This window comes from Amblyomma mixtum, chromosome 3 (assembly GCF_055824585.1).
Source record: "Amblyomma mixtum isolate Tamu chromosome 3, ASM5582458v1, whole genome shotgun sequence".
In the NCBI taxonomy this organism is placed as follows: Eukaryota; Metazoa; Arthropoda; class Arachnida; order Ixodida; family Ixodidae; genus Amblyomma; species Amblyomma mixtum.
In genome coordinates this window covers 256,787,946-256,809,194 of record NC_143014.1, presented here as the reverse complement: position 1 = coordinate 256,809,194, position 21,249 = coordinate 256,787,946, and the positions used below count along the sequence as shown (strand labels likewise).

Below are 21,249 nucleotides of genomic sequence, written 5' to 3'. Positions count from 1 at the left end.
TCGAGCGCGCGCGAGAGAGCCAACTAACTTCTTCCTCTTCTAGCGCATGCGCTACTTCTGTCTCTTCTTCGAATGCATGTATCAATATCATAGAAGGCGCAATTGATCGTTGCTTTTTTTAAGGCTCACTAGACACATTACGTCCATCGAGTGGTAGATTACATTTGTACTATCAGCAACGAATGAAACGCGAAGAAGAAAAGTGACGTGGCAACACAAAAACAACAACATATTAGCTCCTGGATTAGAAATACAAGCGAGGTTGAACAGCACATCTAAAGAAAAGTCTTCGCGCCTTCAAAATAAATATAGTAGGAGCTAGTATAGAGCTCATCGCGGCAAAGAGCCGCGTATTTTGCAGTCCGTGGTTCGGTTGTCTTGTTCGCGTTTCATTTCTTGCTGATAGTACATCCATGATGGTTCGATCCGGGCCGCTTAGTTAGGATTTCCATGATCGAGGAATGCAAAACGGGATTGCACTGATACTGCAGTGCGGGTTTAAAATAGCAATACGACTGATCTCTGCGGTTTACATATGACACAAGGGCATGCGCTGTGCTAGCGGGCAACGAACTAAATGGAGGGGAAGTTCTAGTATGCTCACCGTCCTTCGGTGAGTTTTTAAATACGCCTTAGTAAGTCTCTTGAAGCGTCTCATCCTTGAGGAAGAAAAAACGCTACTTGAAGCTGGCTTCTCTCGCTCCCTGACCTAATCACATGCTTCATTCCACAAACTGTCGCTCTGCGCTTGTGTAGCAGCGCTTGTCGAGCAGCTACGGCGACGTCGAGTTCAGTATATTAGAGCACACATTCACTGCTGCCGTCGAACCGTAAACAATGCCACGTTGCCAGACCAATCACGTTTTCTTGCCAATGCATCAAGAGAACTGAAATGCAAAACGAGTGCACTTAGACACATGCACCTCAAAACAAATGCAGAGATAGACGCGTACACACTTTCCTTTCAGTCTAAGCAAATATATTTACGTTGTTAGGCGAATGTTATCCCCAGCAGGCGCGTACAAGCGGCTCCTCGTCGCTGTGTGTCTGTCTCCTTAGCCAAGGAGTGGCTAAGCACGGTTCCAAAACTATACAGCTCCCTTGGACGCTTCCTTGAGCTAAGGGAGTAAGGGTGGCCTCTCGTTTGAGATCAGGAAACCGCATCAGCTGAGAAACGTGAAATTTGCCCTCAGTGCAGAGGACGAAAAGAAACCCCAAGTAGTTCAGAATTATCCGCACCCCTCCACTGCGGTGTCATTGCCTCGCTTCTGAACATAGAAGAGCATTAGCTTCTCTAACGGATATGGAGTTTCTTATTCCTCCAGCAATGGCGCTTCTAGTGCACTTGCACTTTTAGTGGCCATTCCCCCCGTTTAGCCATTGTGTGTTTGTGTAAAGCCTCCACCTAGCAGGCGCCCCACCTGCCATAGTGGTCAGGTGACAACCTCTCCGCAAGGCTGTGCTCGAAGTGCCCATGTGTATCCAGTGGTCAACAAGTACAAAACTTCAGATCTTCGGATTTAACTTTTCCTTTACCACGCTAAACTTCGCGCATGAAGTTGGTGGGACGACAATACCAGTCTCTTTACATGATAGCAAGCAACGTGGATTCCCATATTAAGGGACAATTTGTGCCAGAGCATATCCGTTATCAACTGATTTCTGCTCTCCATGGAGGTATTGACTGAGGAATCTTTTTTTATTACAATATGCGGCAAGAATTCGACCAAAGTCTTTTCACAATAAACTAATGCATCAGTACATCACACGCAAGCCTTTGCTGTTGACCACTGCTTGACTCTGCGAAAGCGTGGAGTCCTGGAAGCTTGCTGTGAACCTCTATTCCATGTTTTCCCAATTTTGGAACAGCCCCTCGGCTATATGCTTTGCGCTGCTGGCTTTTTTGTCTCTCGGACGATGCACAATGCTTATCCAAAGGTATTCAATTAAAATAATCTCTATAGACCACCTTGTCCACTCCATAAAGCCCACAGACCCCTTCTTCATCCAGTTTTTCACAAGCGTAGAAGAGTGTTTCGTTTCGTAATTCTATTGTAACACATACTGAAATCGGAGATTATTGCGTGCCTATGGAAGCATAACCTTTTCAAGATTGCCTTGAATGACCTCTTCACTCGTGACACATTGAATTCAGTCGAGACGAACCGCACGAGCGGAGAGTCAGCCCTGTGCCACTACATTTCTACCTATTCCTACAATACATTCCTAACGTGGGAAGTTGGTGAGGAGATACATATAAATTTCGTTTGGGGCGGGGCGACATATGCAATGAATGCCGCATTCCCGTAGCACAAGAGCTTGGATTCGTTTAAGCAAATCCCCATTTTCCATTCTTCAACTGTCCCCGCCAGGGGGCTTGGATTCGTTTAAACAACTCGCCCTTTTCCATTCTTCAACTATCCCCACCAGGTGCTCCTTTGCACACATAGCCCTAGAAACCAAACTCCTCGCGGGGCTTGAGGTGGGCTCATCCTGCTTAGTTCAGCACATTGCAGATGACGCCTCACAGTCCATGGAGTTACTGAGCGCCTGATAGCAGGCCCAAATGTGCGTAAATGTCGATAACAGTCAGCCTAGTGTTTCTTGGGGCTCGTGCGCACACTGTCTTTCTAAAAAACATGGCTGGTTGTTTTGGCACGCCTCCTGCGAAGATCGAAACAACTGAAGCTCCTCTATGGCTACATCTCATCAAAATGTGTTAAGGCATGAAATGTGCTGCTTTGGACTCCAGCGAAGGATGATGGTGTTTCATCGCATATTTGCGGCCATGTAAAACTGCCATCTGAGCAGTATTGATGATGTTTTGTAAACCTTACACTATGTCCAGAGCTTATAAAAACATTCAACCGCTGAATTGTCACATAAAATTGAGAGCAAGTTATAAAATATTTACAACAGATGGAAAACAAACGCATGGGGTAGTGCCGAGAAAAAAGACACATAATTTATTGAAACCCTCAGCAACTACTTGCGGAAGGAGAGGGCATTATTGCATGATAATATGTTTAAAAATAGCAAATAGGTCATTTATATCTGTGGTGTATGAATCATTATGAAAACACTTTTAAAATATTAGGTATTTGTTCGCCACTGTATATATAACCATCCGGAATGTTGTGACTGCGTCACGAAGGCACATTGCCTAGGTGGCAGGTGGACGATAAGCGATTCAAAAACAGTGGCCACAGAGCGCAAGCGTTCCTAATCCGGACTTGGCCTAACCTTACTCTACGGATCGCGCTTACGCCGAAAGCCCCTGCAGTTCCATTGAATAATCTGTAAAGAATTATGGTCCATCGGAGGAGCCGTGCTGTGCTTGCCTTTGATGCAAGTACGCACCAGAATGCGAGGGGTCAAGCAAAGTTTGTCATAGGCTGCCCTACAGTTCCTTAGCTGTAGGTCCAGAGTTATGCATCTGTAGCAGCACAAGGCAGCTCCTTTCATTGCAACTAGATTGTTCGTAAGAGATAAAGGTTTAATATCAAGAAAGGTGAAGAAGTCAGCTGGAAAAAAATGTCTTCAAAAATGCTACTCAACATTAGGGAAGGTAGGGCCATAGAGGCAGAGAGTGAAAATGGAAGGCCAAGACATATTACAATGGCTTTAACTTTCTACCACTCAAAGAAACTTCTCGTGCATGACAGAAGCGTTCTAGAAGAGTTGGAAAAAAAAACAGTTCTGGGATGAACAACACGGAGGGAAGGGTTGATGGCATTTGTGAAAAGGTGGAAAGAAGTGTCCACCAGATCATTAAAAAACAAGCGAAACAAACTTCAGTTGCGAGCAATAAGTGTTGTGCGTACAGAAGACTGCAGTGTACAGAATCTTTCCAGCTGCATCTCAGATTAAGACAAGTATTCGTACAGTACGGCAGTGGCATATGTGTACGTGTTAAAGCGGAAGATTGGGCGAGTTGGTTATTCAGGTAAGCTACGAAACCGACGAAGAGCCGCAGCTTCGAAAGCAAAGGGAAGGCACATAACAGGCCCCCTGGGACAGTGGACACCTTAGTCGTGCTTTAAGCTAAGAAACCAGTGGAGCAAACTGCCCCCTTGGAATAGTGGACACATCAGTCGCGCTTTAAACTATGTGGCGGTAGTGACAGATATGTGCTGTATGTGTTGGCATTGACAACATTGTGACAGAAACGCGGAACTGAAGCCATAGGCCGCAGGCGATCATTGTTTTCAGTGGCGTTGGCAACGTTTTAGACTCCGATGACTTTAAGGAAAAGAAGTGCGCCTAACTGGCTCCCTGGACGCCTGAATCGCGCTTTGAGGTATGTGGGGTGGTGAGAGAAAGATAAGGGCTGCATGCTTTAGCGCTAACAACACTGTGGCAGACACTCGGCACTGCAGCAATAGGTCACGGCGTTCATTGGGTGAGCAAACTCTTGTGATCAACCATTAAATGCTACCTCCCAGGGTGGGCACGCTGCCTATCCAGTGTCCAGAATGCCCTGAACATTTACAGACGGCAAGCAACGCATAGTTGCCCGATAAGCCACAGCTTTCACTCTCTAACCAGGTTCAGCAGTAGTTGAACCGCGACCGGCTCGTTTATTTTCACTGTTTCTCGTTGTTTTGGGATCCAAATGCAGGGGGCAGTAGGCGAAGGCAGATCGGCAAAGGCAATTAAGACGACACGCACGCGGAACAGATGTTGGCCGTCAATCGCTTATGGATACGGGAAAGATGCGCATCCGTGCAATGCCTCTATTCGCTTCGTTGTATCTAACCTCCGCTCCGTAGACAGACGCGTACACAGACCCTCCGATTTTTAAACAAGAGCTATGGGGAAGAAAGGAGCTTTCCCTACAGCTCCTGCGTAAGAAATAAATAGAATATGATCATGAAACTATGCAAATAAGTTATCGCACAAATAATGCGTCGGAAAACTTGATCCGCTCTTCACTGCGACAGAAGTGACTTCCCTTCACTTCTCATCTGGACATAAAAGCTTCATTTTAATTCTTCAAAGCAAGAATTTAAGGGCGGACTGTGGATTTACGCGGTATGGAGTTATTATACCTAGAAATGTTGTGTGCTGAGGTTGTCGACACGTCTCTGCAACTACAACTAACCACAGAGTATCAGCATGCAAATTTACTGTGCTCGGCTCTAGCCTTTGTTCGCAGAGAACGGGTCGGTGAGCCGGAGCTCAATGTCCGCTTCAGCAGTGGTCGAGGAGCAATGAATTCATCCTTCCTTGCCCTTGAGGCAAGAGAATTCAGTACACGGCAATGCGGTGTGCCATCCCTGGACATATACAAGAAAACTAGTTCTAAAATTTTACTTACCGTATTTACTCGCATAATGCTCGCACCCCCCACATTGCCTATCGAAAATTGGAATTTTCTTTTTCCTCGCATAATCATCGCATCCCGAACATCACTTGACAGAACTAAGGAAAAGTGCATGCACTATCAAAATATAGCATTACCAAACTAATGATAAAAGGACTAACAGATACAAAGGAGCGGACGACCCAGCTACAGCCTAAGACAACTACAGCTCAGATAGGAAAGAAAATGATTACTTCAAAGCAAAGCGGAATCTTTGGGCTACATAAAAAAATTCAAGAGAGCGAGAAGCTGCTGTGCAGCTGGGTAGCAGATGCATGGAGCATGATTGGCGCTGACGTGGTCGTGAAGAGTTTCAAGAAAACTGGCATTTCCAACGCCCTGGACGCGACAGAAGACCACTTGGTGTGGGACGAAGATGAAGAGGGTGAAGCTGAGGAAGCCGACGAAGCAGCGACCAGCGATAGCGATGGCAATGTCGACGTGGACTCCGTGGACTCTGAGTGATGGTGATGTTGTGGGCGGCCAGCCTTCGCAAATAAAGTGTTTCTGCAGCTAGTGTTTGTCATCTCTGTGGTTTTATTACAAACGTAAGTCCTGCTTGCAATTGAAGTTTTGGTTAAATTTACAATAGCTGGCTTGAGAACCCCGGTTCACAGCCTATTTACATTTGCTTTCAGCACTCCAAAGCATTGTTCAAAAATTTTCCCCGCGTAATTATCGCACCCCCTAACTTCGCACAGATTTTCTGCGAAAAAAGTGCGAGGATTATGCGAGTAAATACGGTACTGCTGTTTCCATTTTTCACGCTCTAGAAGTTCATGATAATATCGCTTTCTCTCCTTTTTAGAGGTTCCAAGCAAACTTCGAAAAAAAGGATTGACTTGTGGTACATAGCCCGGGCAGCCAGGTGTTATTTCTGCATAGAGACCACAAAAGGCGCTCATTGCATCTCCAAAAACCGAAACCTTAAGCAGATTAAAAAGGTGTCATTCCGTCTTTAAGCAGCGATTTTTTGTGATCAAATATAGTGCTTATCTGCAGTGTTTGAAATTCAAATTTTATTTTGGGTTAGCTTCCAGCTCTTAAGTCAGTCTGGGTGAGTTCTTTTTTGTTGCGCCCAATATTTCTGGTCTTGCATATACAGTCAAGCCCACTTATAACAATATTCAAGTGCCATGGAAATACCATTGTTATAACCAATAATTGTTATAACAGGGTTGTGCCGAAAAAAAGAAAAGATGACAAACTTCAGAGCATTTATTGGCAGTAAATACCCGGAGGGGTTTGATTGTTCTGTAGTGTAGGACGTCTACGAAGGCGCTGCGTCGCGAACGGCTAGCGGTACGTCTCAGTTCAGTTCGAAGGCAGCGATCAGTCTCAGCGGCAGCGATCAGCGCACACGCACGAGCATCGGCGCCGCTGTCTTCGTCCTCTTCGTTCTTACGCTAGCCACCCAAGGTTCGGGAGCCGAAGGCCTGTCTTACAACTTCCCCCGGGCGAAAAGGCGCCATCCTGGCGGCCTAGGGAGATGTGACGACGGCGGGGTCGTAGTATGGTTTGAGGCGGTCGGCGTGGACAATTTCACGGCCTCGGCGACGATGATCAGTAGACGGTGTAAGGGGTTCGAGGAGGTAATTGACGGGGGATGTCTGTTTAAGAATGCGGTAGGGGCCCTGGTACTTGCTGAGAAGTTTGGAGGAAAGGCCGGGACTTGAGGAAGGAACCCAGAGCCAGACCAATGAGTCAGAAAGATAGGTGGGAAGTAGTGCAGAGGGATCACGGGTGCTTTTCTGCTGCTGCTGGGAGTGTGAAGTGAAAGACCGGGCAAGCTGGCGGCATTCTTCGGCATAAGTGGCGGCTTGAGAAAGAGGCTTAAATTCAGAAGCATCAGGGCGGTAAGGGAGAATGGTGTCCATTGTGCAAGAAGGCTCACGGCCGTAGAGGAGAAAGTATGGAGAGAATCCGGTGGTGGCTTGAGTAGCGGAGTTATAAGCATAGGTGACGAAAGGTAGAACGCGGTCCCAGTTGCAGTGATCGGAAGCCACATACATGGCCAGCATGTCGCCAAGAGTGCGGTTAAAACGCTCAACCAGGCCATTTGTCTGCGGATGGTAGGCAGAGGTGGTGCGGTGAACGATGTTGCATTCCCGAAGGAGAGCTTCGACAACTTCAGATAGAAAGGCTGGACCTCTGTCACTCAGCAACTCTTTGGGAGCACCATGGCGAAGAACGAGGCGATAGAGGACGAAGGATGCAATGTCGTGGGCTGTACCAGATGGCAAAGGTGATGTTTCAGCGTACCGGGTAAGATGATCGATGGCGACGATGATCCAGCAGTTGCCGGCTGATGTGCTGGGAAGAGGGCCGTAGAGGTCAATGCCAACACGTTCGAAGGGCTGCGCTGGGCAAGGCAGCGGTTGCAAAGGAGCGGCGGGTTGGCGAGGTGGGTTTTTTCGGCGCTGGCATGCGGGGCACAACTGAACGAACTTGCGCACATAACGGTACATCCCACGCCAGTAGTACCGATGTCGTAGGCGGGTGAAGGTCTTCAAGAAGCCGGCATGAGCACACTGGGGATCATCGTAGTAGGAAGAGCAAATGAAGGAGCGCAGATGGGTCGGAATGACAAGCAGCCACTTGCGACCATCCGGAAGGTAGTTCCGACGGTAAAGAAGCTCGTCTCTGATGGCGAAATGGTGGGACTGACGACGCAGAGCACGGGAAGGAGGTCGAGGCGATTGGCCAGATAAGAAATCCAAGATGGAAGCGATCCATGGGTCTTTGCGTTGCTCGGTAGCCATATCAGCGGGCTCAAACGTCAAAGAATACAGGGCGCAGATAGAAGACGCTGCCTCAGACGGCAGAGGGGAACGTGAGAGGGCATCAGCATCCGCATGTTTACGGCCGGAACGATAGACCACGCGGATGTCGTACTCTTGAAGCCGCAGAGCCCAGCGTGCCAGTCGACCAGAGGGATCTTTCAAAGACGACAACCAGCAGAGGGCGTGGTGATCGGTGACAACGTCAAAAGGGCGCCCGTACAAGTAAGGGCGGAATTTGACTATCGCCCACAGGATGGCTAAACACTCCTTCTCAGTGACAGAATAGTTCGCTTCAGCTTTTGTGAGTGTCCGGCTGGCGTAAGCGACAACATATTCGTCAAAGCCAGGCTTGCGCTGCGCGAGGACTGCACCGAGGCCGACGCCGCTGGCATCGGTGTGGAGTTCCGTCGGAGAACGAGGGTCGAAATGGCGCAGAATTGGCGGTGTGGTCAAGAGGCGACGGAGTGTCGTAAAGGCTTCATCACAGGCTGGCGACCAGGACGAAAGGTCGTGGCCGGAAAGGAGCTTGGTCAGAGGGTCGATGATAGTGGCGAAGTTGCGGACAAAGCGGCGAAAATAGGAGCAGAGGCCTACGAAGCTGCGGAGGTCTTTTACAGAAGTCGGTTTCGGAAATTCTGCTACAGCTCGTAACTTTGCCGGGTCCGGGAGAACGCCATCCTTGGACACGACATGTCCGAGAATGGTAAGCTGCCGAGCTCCGAAGCGGCACTTTTTTAAATTGAGTTGGAGGCCAGCGTCGGCCAGGCAGCGAAGAACAGTCTCAAGGCGCTGGAGGTGAGACGAAAAATCTGGCGAAAATATCACAACGTCATCTAAGTAACAAAGGCATATGTGCCACTTAAGCCCGCGGAGTAGGTTGTCCATCATGCGCTCGAATGTGGCAGGGGCATTGCAGAGGCCGAAGGGCATGACATTAAATTCATAAAGCCCGTCGGGTGTGACGAATGCAGTTTTTGGGCGATCGGCCTCTGCCATCGGCACCTGCCAGTAACCAGAGCGCAAGTCCAATGAAGAGAAGAACTCAGCGCCCTGCAGGCAGTCGAGGGCGTCGTCGATACGAGGGAGAGGGTAAACGTCCTTGCGTGTAATCTTGTTCAGACGACGGTAATCAACGCAGAACCGGATGGAACCGTCTTTTTTCTTGACAAGGACCACCGGCGATGCCCACGGGCTTTGCGACGGCTGTATCACGTGGCGCTTGAGCATGTCGGTAACCTGTTCGTCAATGATGCGGCGCTCAGCGGCTGACACACGGTACGGACGTTGGCGCAAAGGGGCATGTGTGCCAGTGTCAATACAGTGGGTGACGGTGGTTGCGCGGCCCAATGATGTTTGCTGGTAATCAAACGAAGCTGCAAAACGGTGCAGGACGGCGGCAAGTTGGGCCCTTTGGGTATGCGTCAGGGCGGCGTCGATGGAGCGGTGAAAAACATCGAGAGGAGACGGATTGGCGATGGAAACAGGCGTAATGGCGCTGACGTGAAGGTCGGCCGAGCTGTCGATGAGGGGGTATGCTGAGGAGGGATCTAGCACGGCAACACTACCAAGCGATTGCCCACGGAGCAAAGTGGTAGGGCAGGAGAACGAGTTAGACACATAAATAGCGCTGGAGCCACGAATAATTGTCAGCACGGCATGAGGCAGCAAAACAGATTTCTGGTCAGCGCATCGTAAAGAGGGCGTATATGTGACAGTTGCGTTGGAGAGAGCAGCACAAAAAAGAGGCACGAGCACTGAAGAAAAGGGCGGAACGTCAGTGTCCTGTGAGACGATCACAGTAGCGGCAGCAGCGTCGGGCACGTCCAAGGGAGCGTCACTGAAGGGCGATAACTCAAGCTGAGCACAGGCGCAGTCAATAACAGCGTGATGAGTGGAAAGGAAGTCCCAACCAAGGATGACGTCGTGAGATGAGCGGGCGAGGACGATGAACTCTATTGTGTAGGGGACGTTCTCGATAAGCAGGCGGGCGGTGCAGGCGGCTAATGGTCGAATGTCCTGAGCGCTGGCGGTTCGGAGAGAAACGGCGGGAAGAGGCGTCGTCACTTTTTTGAGTCTGCGACAGAGTGTGTGGCTAAGAACAGAAACGGCTGCGCCCGTGTCAACAAGTGCTTCGACGGCGACTCCCTCAACGAACACGGTAATAATGTTGGCTGGCACGGATACAGGGCTTGAGCGAGTCGCTGGCGGCGCAGTTCTTGCCTCCGGAACTGCGGCCGTTAGTTTTCCGCTTGCGGAGCGGGTGGGCGGCGGAGCATCGGAGAGCGGGAACGTCGGCCAGGGGACGGCGAGCGGTGAGAGCGGAAACGGTAGCTAGACGAAGACGGATCGGGAGGCGGCTCATGTGACACAGGCGAGGAGGCGGGGGATAGATCGTAAATCGGCTCACGCCTATAAGTATACCGACGATAGTCGCGACTGCGGCACAAGCGAGCCACGTGGCCAGCGACTCCGCAGGCGTAGCAAATTGGGCGGTTGTCTTGCGTACGCCAGGGGTTGAGAGGCTGCGGCTGTGGTCTTGGGCGGGCAACCGGACGATAAGCGGTTGGTGCAGGTCGCTGGGGCTCTAACAGGTGATGGGGCGGCCCGTAGGCAGGAGCAGCAGGCGAAGGCCGCGGTCGCGCCACAGCATCCGCGTACGTTAACGGAGCCGTGATCAGCGGCTGCTGAGGAGGTGGAGGAGGAGAGGGCAGTACCTCGGCGACCTGCTCCTGTATGACACGCTGGATGTTGGGAGTGAGCGGCGGCGCAGGAGTAGGTGGGCTGGTCGACAAGCACAGCTGGCGGGCGACTTCCTCACGGACGAACTTCTGAATGTGCTGGAGGAGCGACTGATGGTCCAGAGCACCGTCCCGGGAAAGAGCCAAGCTGGAAATATTTGCCTCTTGAAAGCCGGCTCGGCGGGTCGAAAGGCGCTGTTTGCGCAGCTCATCGAAGCTTTGGCAGTGGCTTATCACGTCGGAGACAGACTGGGGATTCTTCGCGACGAGCATCTGAAAGGCGTCATCATCAATGCCTTTCAGAATATTTCGGATCTTGTCTGCCTCGCTCATGGAAGCGTTGATGCGTTTGCAGGGATCGACTACATCTTCGATGTAGCTGGTAAAGTTTTCGCCGCTCTGTTGTGCCCGACTGCGCAAGCGTTGCTCGGCACGAAGCTTACGCACAGCGGGACGGCCGAAGACCTCCGTGAGATTGGTTTTCAGATCCGCCCAGCTGGAGATGTCCGCTTCGTGGTTGCGGAACCATAGATTGGCAACGTCGCTTAAATAAAATATAATGTTGGTAAGCTTGATGCTGTCGTCCCACTTGTTATACACGCTTACGCGTTCATAGGTGGCCAACCAATCCTCCACGTCGGTGTCATCCGTGCCGCTGAAGATCGCGGGGTCCCGCTGACGGACGGCACCAGAACAGATGACAGCAGGGCCAGCAGGCTGGGCAGGTTGGGCCGGGGGGTCGGACACCGTGGTAGAGCCTGGAAGTCTGGGCATGGTGCCGTATCTCGATAGTGAGAGCAGACAGCACCTCCACCAAGTGTAGTGTAGGACGTCTACGAAGGCGCTGCGTCGCGAACGGCTAGCGGTACGTCTCGGTTCAGTTCGAAGGCAGCGATCAGTCTCAGCGGCAGCGATCAGCGAACACGCACGAGCATCGGCGCCGCTGTCTTCGTCCTCTTCGTTCTTATGCTAGCCACCCAAGGTTCGGGAGCCGAAGGCCTGTCTCACAGTTCTAATGCCTGTAAAAGCTCCTTAAATCGAACTTCAGGGAACCGGAACAATGTTCACCGTTCACCGATGACCAAAGCACCGCCATCACTGCGCCACCGGGAGCTTCGCGCACCTCCACATCACAGGAATCACGCCGGCTTTTTGGAAGCTATTCTTATGGGAGATTCAAGAAGCAAGCAGAACTAAGGGTGCGGTGACAGCTGACAAGAGAAAAACTGCGCTGGCTGCACGCACGCGCACTGCACCGACTGATTGGGGGTATGCGTGGCGTGCGTAGCCAATGCAGCAATGCAGCAGCTCTCCTGACGCGATGACGCCTGCCTCTTTTGCTTTCGTGGCGTTGCTGCGCCAGCTTAGTCCATTGGTCGGCCCCACACATGCACACTTTTGTGTTGTAAGCATGGTTTTGCTGGTGTGGTTGTAGCATTTCCTTGTTTTTTTCTGTAATGGTTGACACTAAATTACCGGATTTAATTGTTATAACCAATAATGTGCCTTGACATCATTGCTATAAGCAGTTTATTTTACCATAGAACACATGGCAAAGCTGATGGTGCCACGACTGAGCATTGTTATATCCGATATATTGTTATAACCAGTATTGTTATAAGTGGGCTTGACTGTACTCTCCTCAGTTCACTCAGCCAACTCTTTCTTGCCATTGAATTTTTAATGTTTAGCAAAAGGTTAGGTTCCTCTGCTTCAAGTAGTCAAGCTACAACACATTTTAGGCCACTGAAAAGTTTTTTCTCTCTTTGTTTGTCCGCACTCTCGTTCAAATACTTTCCGCAGCAAGTGCTGCTGGTCAACTTGCAAGCTTTCAAAAATCCACCCCCTCCCTCTCCGCACTCTTGCCCAACCCTTATTCATTCATTACTCGTGCTGCAACTGGCGCCTCGAAAAACTTGCACTGCCCTCTATTTAATTTTAAGCAGAGGAAGTCTGCCGGATCTTAGCTACTAACACCTGCCAACGACGTGCCCAGAACCATTGCGTGTTTTAATAACCCGGGAATAACTTAGTGTTTATTATATCCGCAATCACGCTCTCATTCATGAGAGGGCATTTCTCGTTACTTTAGTTTACATTACTCTCCCTGGCCGGTCTCGCATTCAGTCGCTCCCATGATTTGTGCGCTCCAATGATTTGAAAATGGCAGTCATTGTTATATTTTTTTTAGAACTCCGTTGTGCACACAAAGAATTGAACAACTCAGCGATGATGATGGAAATGAGATTGCGCTGTGGCTGCTGAGATCCAACATCGCCACCGCTCTCTAACGCGCTTACTTTAAAGACAGCAGCGTCCATTCTCGAAAAGGCCACGGAAGACCGACAGTCATCCATATCAGCGTGGAACCGAACGTGATAACAATTTCTCAAAAGCAATCTGGTACCTTCTTACCTAGCAAATAAAGTAATCAGCCCGAGGGATGCCTGAGATAAAGCCTGATATTTGAGGTCAGAGACGGCCACGGCGGCCCACGAGAATTCGCCAACGCACCTTCTCCAGCGGTGGATGCTCAAGGTCTTGGGATGCTCCAGGCTCTATGGAGTTGAATTGTGTGCATTGTAGAGCTGGAGTAGCTGCTGTGGCCCGTGTAGGTTGGCGCTGACACTGCTGTCCCTTTACGGGGGCATGGAAAGGAGGCAGAGCAATCAAGGATAATTCTTTGAAAATCTTGTTATCCCCAATCGGATCCCAATTGTCACATATTTCCAAAAACCAATTTTTCCTGCTTAACAAGCAGTCTTTCCCACCGTAACTCAAGGAAGAATTCTCAGGCCCCCTCCACAGCAATACTTTGTTCTTTAATACCGTGAATGAATTGACAACAGGGAGAGAACAAAAACGCTGTGTTTTTAGTATCGTGCTCTGCTGTGTTATTTCCTTCTCTAATCAAACCAAGCAGTAAAAATTTGCGTATGGCTTCTTTGACTACAAAGACTGCGGACTTCTATCATACATACAGAGTCTTAAGGATAACATTTACTTTGTTCTGTACATGGATAACTGCAGTAATTGTTCGGGATTGGACGGTGACATCCCATCGAGTAATGGCCCTTGCCAGAACTTGGGAGGATAAGAACGATGTTATCTATGACTTACCAATTGTGGGGCCAGAACTCCCATTGTTTCAAGCCCATTGTATCTTCCTCCGTCGCTGATGCCCCGAGGCTGCTCTCAATTCCCTGCATTTTTCACCACCAGCGACGGCGGTGAGCTGGGTTTGCTCAGACCTGCTTGCTGGAGCTTCAAAGCCAAGTACAAAAGGCAGTGAGCTCTTCTGCAATTCTGAGGCCAACTGCGCCCATCAAACTGGATGCCAGATGTTGGCGAGGGGGCCGGCAGGTAGTTCAATGGGGAGTTCTGCGAAAAAACGCAAAACAACAAAAAATGTGCGGCAGATCTCCAAACGCCGCGCGTTTAGTTCTAGACTGCTTTCCGTGTGCCCCTATAGGGATTTCGGCTAGGCACACGAAGATACTGTAATGGGAAATCTGCCTTTGGCTGACTCCGAGAATCTGTAGCCAACATTCGTAGTTGGTGGTCGCCATTAGCCGCGGCGGCACCAATAAAGGCTGACAGTCAATTCCTAGTCCCAGCTACCAAGTGTGGAAAAACTATCTTCATATATCGACCCTCTAGGGATAGGGCTTTGCACCTTTTAAGTAAGAAAGGAACACAAGAAGGATTAGTTCCCCTATATTAGAGACTTGTGTAACGGACTTTTGCAGTGTGAACAAAACAAAACAAATTTCAGCTTTGTCGAGCGTATGCAAGAGTAAGCCCCAAAGCGCCTTATGATCGAGAGAACGCTGCAGTTTTCGCTGCTCCAATAGGAGGCTCGTCGTTTGGGCAACAGGAGCAGAGATAACAATATCTGCAGGGTTCGCTGGAGGGCGCTCCTGCTCTACGGAGGCCTGGGTATGAGCGGACCGAGTTTCTTAGGATCGGTTCACAAAATCCATGCTGTTTTCTTCCCCACCCCAATTCTCATAACTTATTCTCACTGATCACAAAAATGAACAAGGGAGGGGAAAACCTCAGGTTGCTTGAGTTCTTATAACCCAACCTGAGTTCTCATAACCCAACCCACATGTTTAGCCACGTAACACCAAGCTAGTGTCGCGGTGGCCGCTACACAGGACTGGTTCTGTACCGCACCCCCTCTCTGGAAATCTGATATCTGTTCCCATGAAGCCTGCAGCCCACGCTAGGAGCCTGCACTATCCACAAGAAACACCCACAACGCTCATGTCCGCAGCACTCCGCTATCTCGGAGGCTGCCCATCTGCCCACCGTCACCTTCGATTCACAACCCTACCCAATCACCACTAAATCTCGCCCTCCATATTGTGCGCTCACAAACTGCCCGCTGTACATTACGCGCCAGAAGCACTCTCTATAACCAAGACTCTTACGTCTATCCTCCTTCACTCACAAGAAGACTACGCAACAGCAGAACGAAAAGGTGACGGCGAAATCAAATTTAAAGCCACAGTGGGAAAGGCAGCTGGCCTCCATAAACACGTGCTACCCGTCCCCTCCGCACCCACCATCTTTGCTGGGAGGCTACCCACCCTCAAAACAGCACTCCCGACACACTTCCGCCTATCTACACCATCCAGAAATATTATGTCATGCATCTGAAGCCTCGCCTTAGAGCGAAAGCATCAAACTAATCAAGTATAAATGTGAGCGTTAGTGTCACGTGACATGAGCCATTAGTCCTTAATTTTTCTATTGTGTTTATTCATTCAGCGGCTATTGAATAGTTCTAAGCCTTTAAATGGGCCAATTCCTATCTTTTTCAACCACGGTAGGACCGTTAGATTAATATCATAGAAGGTGCAATTGATCGTTGCTTTTTTTAACGCTCACTAGACACATTACGTCCATCGAGTGGTAGATTACATCTGTACTATCAGCAACGAACGAAACGCGAACAAGAAAAGTGACGTGGCAACACAAAAACAACAACATATTAGCTCCTGGATTAGAAATACAAGCTAGGTTGAATAGCACATCTAAAGAAAAGTCTTCGCGCCTTCAAAATAAATATAGTAGGAGCTAGTATAGAGCTCATCGCGGCAAAGAGCCGCGTATTTTGCAGTCCGTGGTTTTGTTCGCGTTTCATTTCTTGCTGATAGTACATCCATGATGGTTCGATCTGGGCCGCTTAGTTAGGATTTCCATGATCGAGGAATGCAAAACGTGATTGCACTGATACTGCAGTGCGGGTTTAAAATAGCAATACAACGACTGATCTCTGCGGTTTAAATATGACACAAGGGCATGCGCTGTGCTAGCGGGCAACGAACTAAATGGAGGGGAAGTTCTAGTATGCTCACCGTCCTTCGGTGAATTTTAAATACGCCTTAGTAAGTCTCTTGAAGCGCCTCTTCCTTGAGGAAGAAAAAACGCTACTTGAAGCTGGCTTCTCTCGCTCCCTGACCTAATCACATGCTTCATTCCACAAACTGTCGCTCTGCGCTTGTGTAGCAGCGCTTCTCAAGCAGCTACGGTGACGTCGAGTTCAGTATATTAGAGCACACATTCACTGCTGCCGTCAAACCGTAAGCACTGCCACGTTGCCAGACCAATCATGTTTTCTTGCCAAGGCATCAAGAGAACTGAAATGCAAAACGAGTGCACTTAGACACATTCCCCTCAAAACAAATGGAGAGAAATAGACGCATACACTCTTTCCTTTCACTCTAAGCAAATATATTTACGTTGTTAGGCGAATGTTATCCCCAGCAGGCGCGTATAAGCGGCTCCTCGTCGCTGTGTCTGTCTCCTTAGCCAAGGAGTGGCTAAGCACGGTTCCAAAACTATACAGCTCCCTTGGACGCTTCCTTGAGCTAAGGGAGCAAGGGTGGCCTCTCGTTTGAGATCAGGAAACCGCGTCAGCTGAGAAACGTTCTGAAATTTGCCCTCAGTGCAGAGGACGAAAAGAAACCACAAGTAGTTCAGAATTATCCGCACCCCTCCACTGCGGTGTCATTGCCTCGCTTCTGAACATAGAAGAGCATTAGCTTCTCTAACGGATATGGAGTTTCTTATTCCTCCAGCAATGGCGCTTCTAGTGCACTTGCACTTTTAGTGGCCATTCCCCCCGTTTAGCCATTGTGTGTTTGTGTAAAGCCTCCTCCTGGCAGGCGCCCCACCTGCCATAGTGGTCAGGTGACAACCTCTCCGCAAGGCTGTGCTCGAAGTGCCCATGTGTATGCAGTGGTCAACAAGAAGTACAAAAATTCAGATCTTCGGATTTAACTTTTCCTTTACCACACTTAACTTCGTGCATGAAGTTGGTGGGACGACAATACCAGTCTTTTTACATGATAGCAAGCAACGTGGATTCCCATATTAACTCTTTCGTTACCACGCCACTGTGCTTCGATCACCGGTGATCGAAAAATTCGAAGCGCTACGGCAGCGCGACCGCGGCAGCTACGGACTTGCTGAGTCATTTGGTTTGTTGTTCACACATTGAACTTCAACTTCCTGTTTAGTTTATATTATTGCCAAAAAGCGGCAATTTTTGAGGCGCGCTTGAAGTTGGGGGTGCGGAGTCGGGCGCTCCGAACAAGCAGTCATCATCGGGAATGGTGCTCGCTCGAAAAAACCCTGTTCCACTCAATTCCGCTGCGTTTGCACCACATATTATTGATGTATCGATTAGCACGGACCCTGACGACGATGCTGTATCGTCAGGTATTGTTTCGAAGCTCAAACTGGGCAACGAGAGCCCAGAACGCTCGCCTGTGCGTTCAGATTCCTCGTTCCGGTCTGTTTGTGCGAACCGAAGCTCCTCATTATAGCCGTTACGGTGATGTGGCGCCATCTAAGTTGTTCTTCAGAGACTACAGTTTCGGTTTCTGCGTAGAGTGCAATTTTCCCATGACGCGCGAATTTTTGAAACGCCCTTGAAGCGGAGGGTACGGTGCGGACGCTCCGTGCAAGGCGTCGGGCGCGCGGATGGCGCGCGCTCGGAAAAACCTTGCTGCGCGCAATTCTACTGCGTTGACTGCAATTATTATCTATGCTATGAGTAACAGTGTCTCTGGTGACGATGTTGCATTGTCGGATTTTGGTTCAGACGCTGTAACTGCGCAAACTGATCCCGGAACAATGGCCTGATAGTTTCGCTTTCTTTTTCCTGTCCGCTTGTGCGGGCGCATCTGGTTTGTTGTTCAGACGGTTAGTTCCATTTTCGGCCTAGTTCGTAATTTCCCCGCCGGTCGGGCATTTTTGAAGTGCCCTAGGAGCATAGGATTATAGCGACATAATACGCGGTGAGGATGGCGTCGCATCGAGGTCGGGCACTTCGCGCGCTCGGAAGAGTCCCGCTGCACGTGATTCTGCAGCCTCTGCAGCTGATTTTTAAGATCCTCCGAGCAGCAGTGACTCGGACTAAGATGTTGTAACGTCGGATTTCGATTCTGCAGCTACATCGCAGCTATACTTATCGCATACTATATATCGCAATATCGCACCTATACTTTGTTGTGTTTTATATTTTTTTTCAATCTTTTGATGTAAATTAAATAAGTTTTGATTTGTATTTTTTAAACCACGCTTACCAAGCTTTCGTTTGGCGCATAACATTACACTTCCAATTTTTTTTTCTTGGACTGTAAAAATCATATAAAGGGCACTCTCAAACGAGCCTTTTCAAGAGGCATAAAGAAAAAAATTCTAGCTCGAAAACTATTCAAGTTATAATTTTCAAACTTTAATGCTATGTTTTAGAAAGAATTTGAATTGTTTTGTAATTTCTAGAATTTTATTAGTACAAGTGTTTGGAAAGTTATTGTCATATAAACACAAAACTTTTGTTCTTTTTTATTTTTTGCTGTGTTTACTGATTTTTTTTCACAGCATTTCAAGCAGAATATGTGTTCAAATAAATTTCATTATAAAGCGCATTCTATCTCAATTAATGTTATGCATTTTATATATTTTATCTATCACACTTTTTCTAAAAAAAATTTTTGTCTGAGACATGAAAAATGGTCGTTTTCCCGTGGTAAGGAAAGAGTTAAGGGACAATTTGTGCCAGAGCATATCCGTTATCAATTGATTTCTGCTCTCCATGGAGGTATTGACTGAGGAATCTTTTTTTATTACAATATGCGGCAAGAATTCGGCCAAAGTCTTTTCACAATAAACTAATGCATCAGTACATCACACGCAAGCCTTTGCTGTTGACCACTGCTTGACTCTGCAAAAGCGTGGAGTCCTGGAAGCTTGCTGTGAACCTCTATTCCATGTTTTCCCAATTTTGGAACAGCCCCTCGGCTATATGCTTTGCGCTGCTGGCTTTTTTGTCTCTCGGACGATGCACAATGCTTATCCAAAGGTATTCAATTAAAATAATCTCTATAGACCACCTTGTCCACTCCATAAAGCCCACAGACCCCTTCTTCATCCAGTTTTTCACAAGCGTAGAAGAGTGTTTTGTTTCGTAATTCTATTGTAACACATACTGAAATCGGAGATTATTGCGTGCCTATGGAAGCATAACCTTTTCAAGATTGCCTTGAATGACCTCTTCACTCGTGACACATTGAATTCAGTCGAGACGAACCGCACGAGCAGAGAGTCAGCCCTGTGCCACTACATTTCTACCTATCCCTACAATACATTCCTAACGTGGGAAGTTGGTGAGGAGATACATATAAATTTCGTTTGGGGCGGGGCGACATATGCAACGAATGCCGCATTCCTGCAGCACAAGAGCTTGGATTCGTTTAAGCAAATCCCCATTTTCCATTCTTCAACTGTCCCCGCCAGAGGCTTGGATTCGTTTAAACAACTCGCCCTTTTCCATTCTTCAACTATCCCCACCAGGTGCTCCTTTGCACACATAGCCCTAGAAACCCAACTCCTCGTGGGGCTTGAGGTGGGCTCATCCTGCTTAGTTCAGCACATTGCAGATGATGCCTCACAGTCCATGGAGTTACTGAGCGCCTGATAGCAGGCCCAAATGTGCGTAAAAGTCGATAACAGTCAGTCTAGTGTTTCTTGGGGCTCGTGCGCACACTGTCTTTCTAAAAAACATGGTTGGTTGTTTTGGCGCGTCTCCTGCGAAGATCGAAACAACTGAAGCTCCTCTATGGCTACATCTCATCAAAATGTGTTAAGGCATGAAATGTGCTGCCTTGGACTCCAGCGAAGGATGATGGTGTTTCATCCCGTATTTGCGGCCATGTAAAACTGCCATCTGAGCAGTATTGATGATGTTTTGTTAACCTTACACTACGTCCAGAGCTTATAAAAAACATTCAACCGCTGAATTGTCACCTAAAATTGAGAGCAAGTTATAAAATATTTACAACAGATGGAAAACAAACGCATGGGGAATTAATTGAAACCCTCAACAACTACTTGCAGAAGGAGAGGGCATTATTGCATGATAATATGTTTAAAAATAGCAAATAGGTCATTTATATCTGTGGTGTATGAATCATTATGAAAAAACTTTTAAAATATCAGGTATTTGTTCGCCACTGTATATATAACCATCCGGAATGTTGTGACTGCGTCACGAAGGCACATTGCCTAGGTGGCAGGTGGACGATAAGCGATTCAAAAACAGTGGCCACAGAGCGCAAGCGCTCCTAATCCGGACTTGGCCTAACCTTACTCTACGGATCGCGCTTACGCCGAAAACCCCTGCAGTTCCATTGAATAATCTGTAAAGAATTATGGTCCATCGGAGGAGCCGTGCTGTGCTTGCCTTTGATGCAAGTACGCACCAGAATGCGAGGGGTCAAGCAAAGTTTGTCATAGGCTGCCCTACAGTTCCTTAGCTGTAGGTCCAGAGTTATGCATCTGTAGCAGCACATGGCAGCTCCTTTCATTGCAGCTAGATTGTTCGTAAGAGATAAAGGTTTAATATCAAGAAAGGTGAAGAGGTCAGCTGGAAAAAAATGTCTTCAAAAATGCTACTCAACATTAGGGAAGGTAGGGCAATAGAGGCAGAGAGTGAAAATGGAAGGCCAAGACATATTACAATGGCTTTAACTTTCTACCACTCAAAGAAACTTCTCGTGCATGACAGAAGCGTTCTAGAAGATTTGGAAAAAAAAAACAGTTCTGGGATGAACAACACGGAGGGAAGGGTTGATGGCATTTGTGAAAAGGTGGAAAGAAGTGTCCACCAGATCATTAAAAAACAAGCGAAACAAACTTCAGTTGCGAGCAATAAGTGTTGTGCGTACAGAAGACTGCAGTGTACAGAATCTTTCCAGCTGCATCTCAGATTAAGACAAGTATTCGTACAGTACGGCAGTGGCATATGTGTACGTGTTAAAGCGGAAGATTGGGCGAGTTGGTTATT

At 48.4% G+C, this 21,249-nt stretch overlaps 2 protein-coding genes across 5 annotated transcripts in view; both read right to left on the bottom strand.

Annotated features, from left to right (window-relative positions):
* The window catches only part of LOC149354484 (uncharacterized), a 78,995-nt gene that overhangs the window by 44,971 nt on the left and 12,775 nt on the right, over positions 1–21,249 (bottom strand). For all 4 annotated transcript variants that reach the window (XR_016291333.1, XR_016291334.1, XR_016291332.1 and 1 more), the window contains 2 exons: positions 14,007–14,267; positions 13,401–13,523 (listed from right to left, as the gene is read on the bottom strand). The gene's annotated coding sequence lies outside the window, so the exon portion shown is untranslated. The remainder of the gene's footprint in view (positions 1–13,400; positions 13,524–14,006; positions 14,268–21,249) is intronic.
* Positions 10,324–12,517, bottom strand: LOC149354485 (uncharacterized). Its single transcript, XM_089577511.1, has one exon. It carries the CDS (start codon positions 11,658–11,660, stop codon positions 10,386–10,388), a length of 1,275 nt encoding a protein of 424 aa, XP_089433637.1. The 5' UTR covers positions 11,661–12,517; the 3' UTR covers positions 10,324–10,385.

What these genes read in the sequence shown, in the direction of transcription:
- LOC149354485 (XM_089577511.1), bottom strand. Translation starts at nt 11,660, where the DNA reads ATGCCCAGACTTCCAGGCTCTACCACGGTGTCCGACCCCCCGGCCCAA.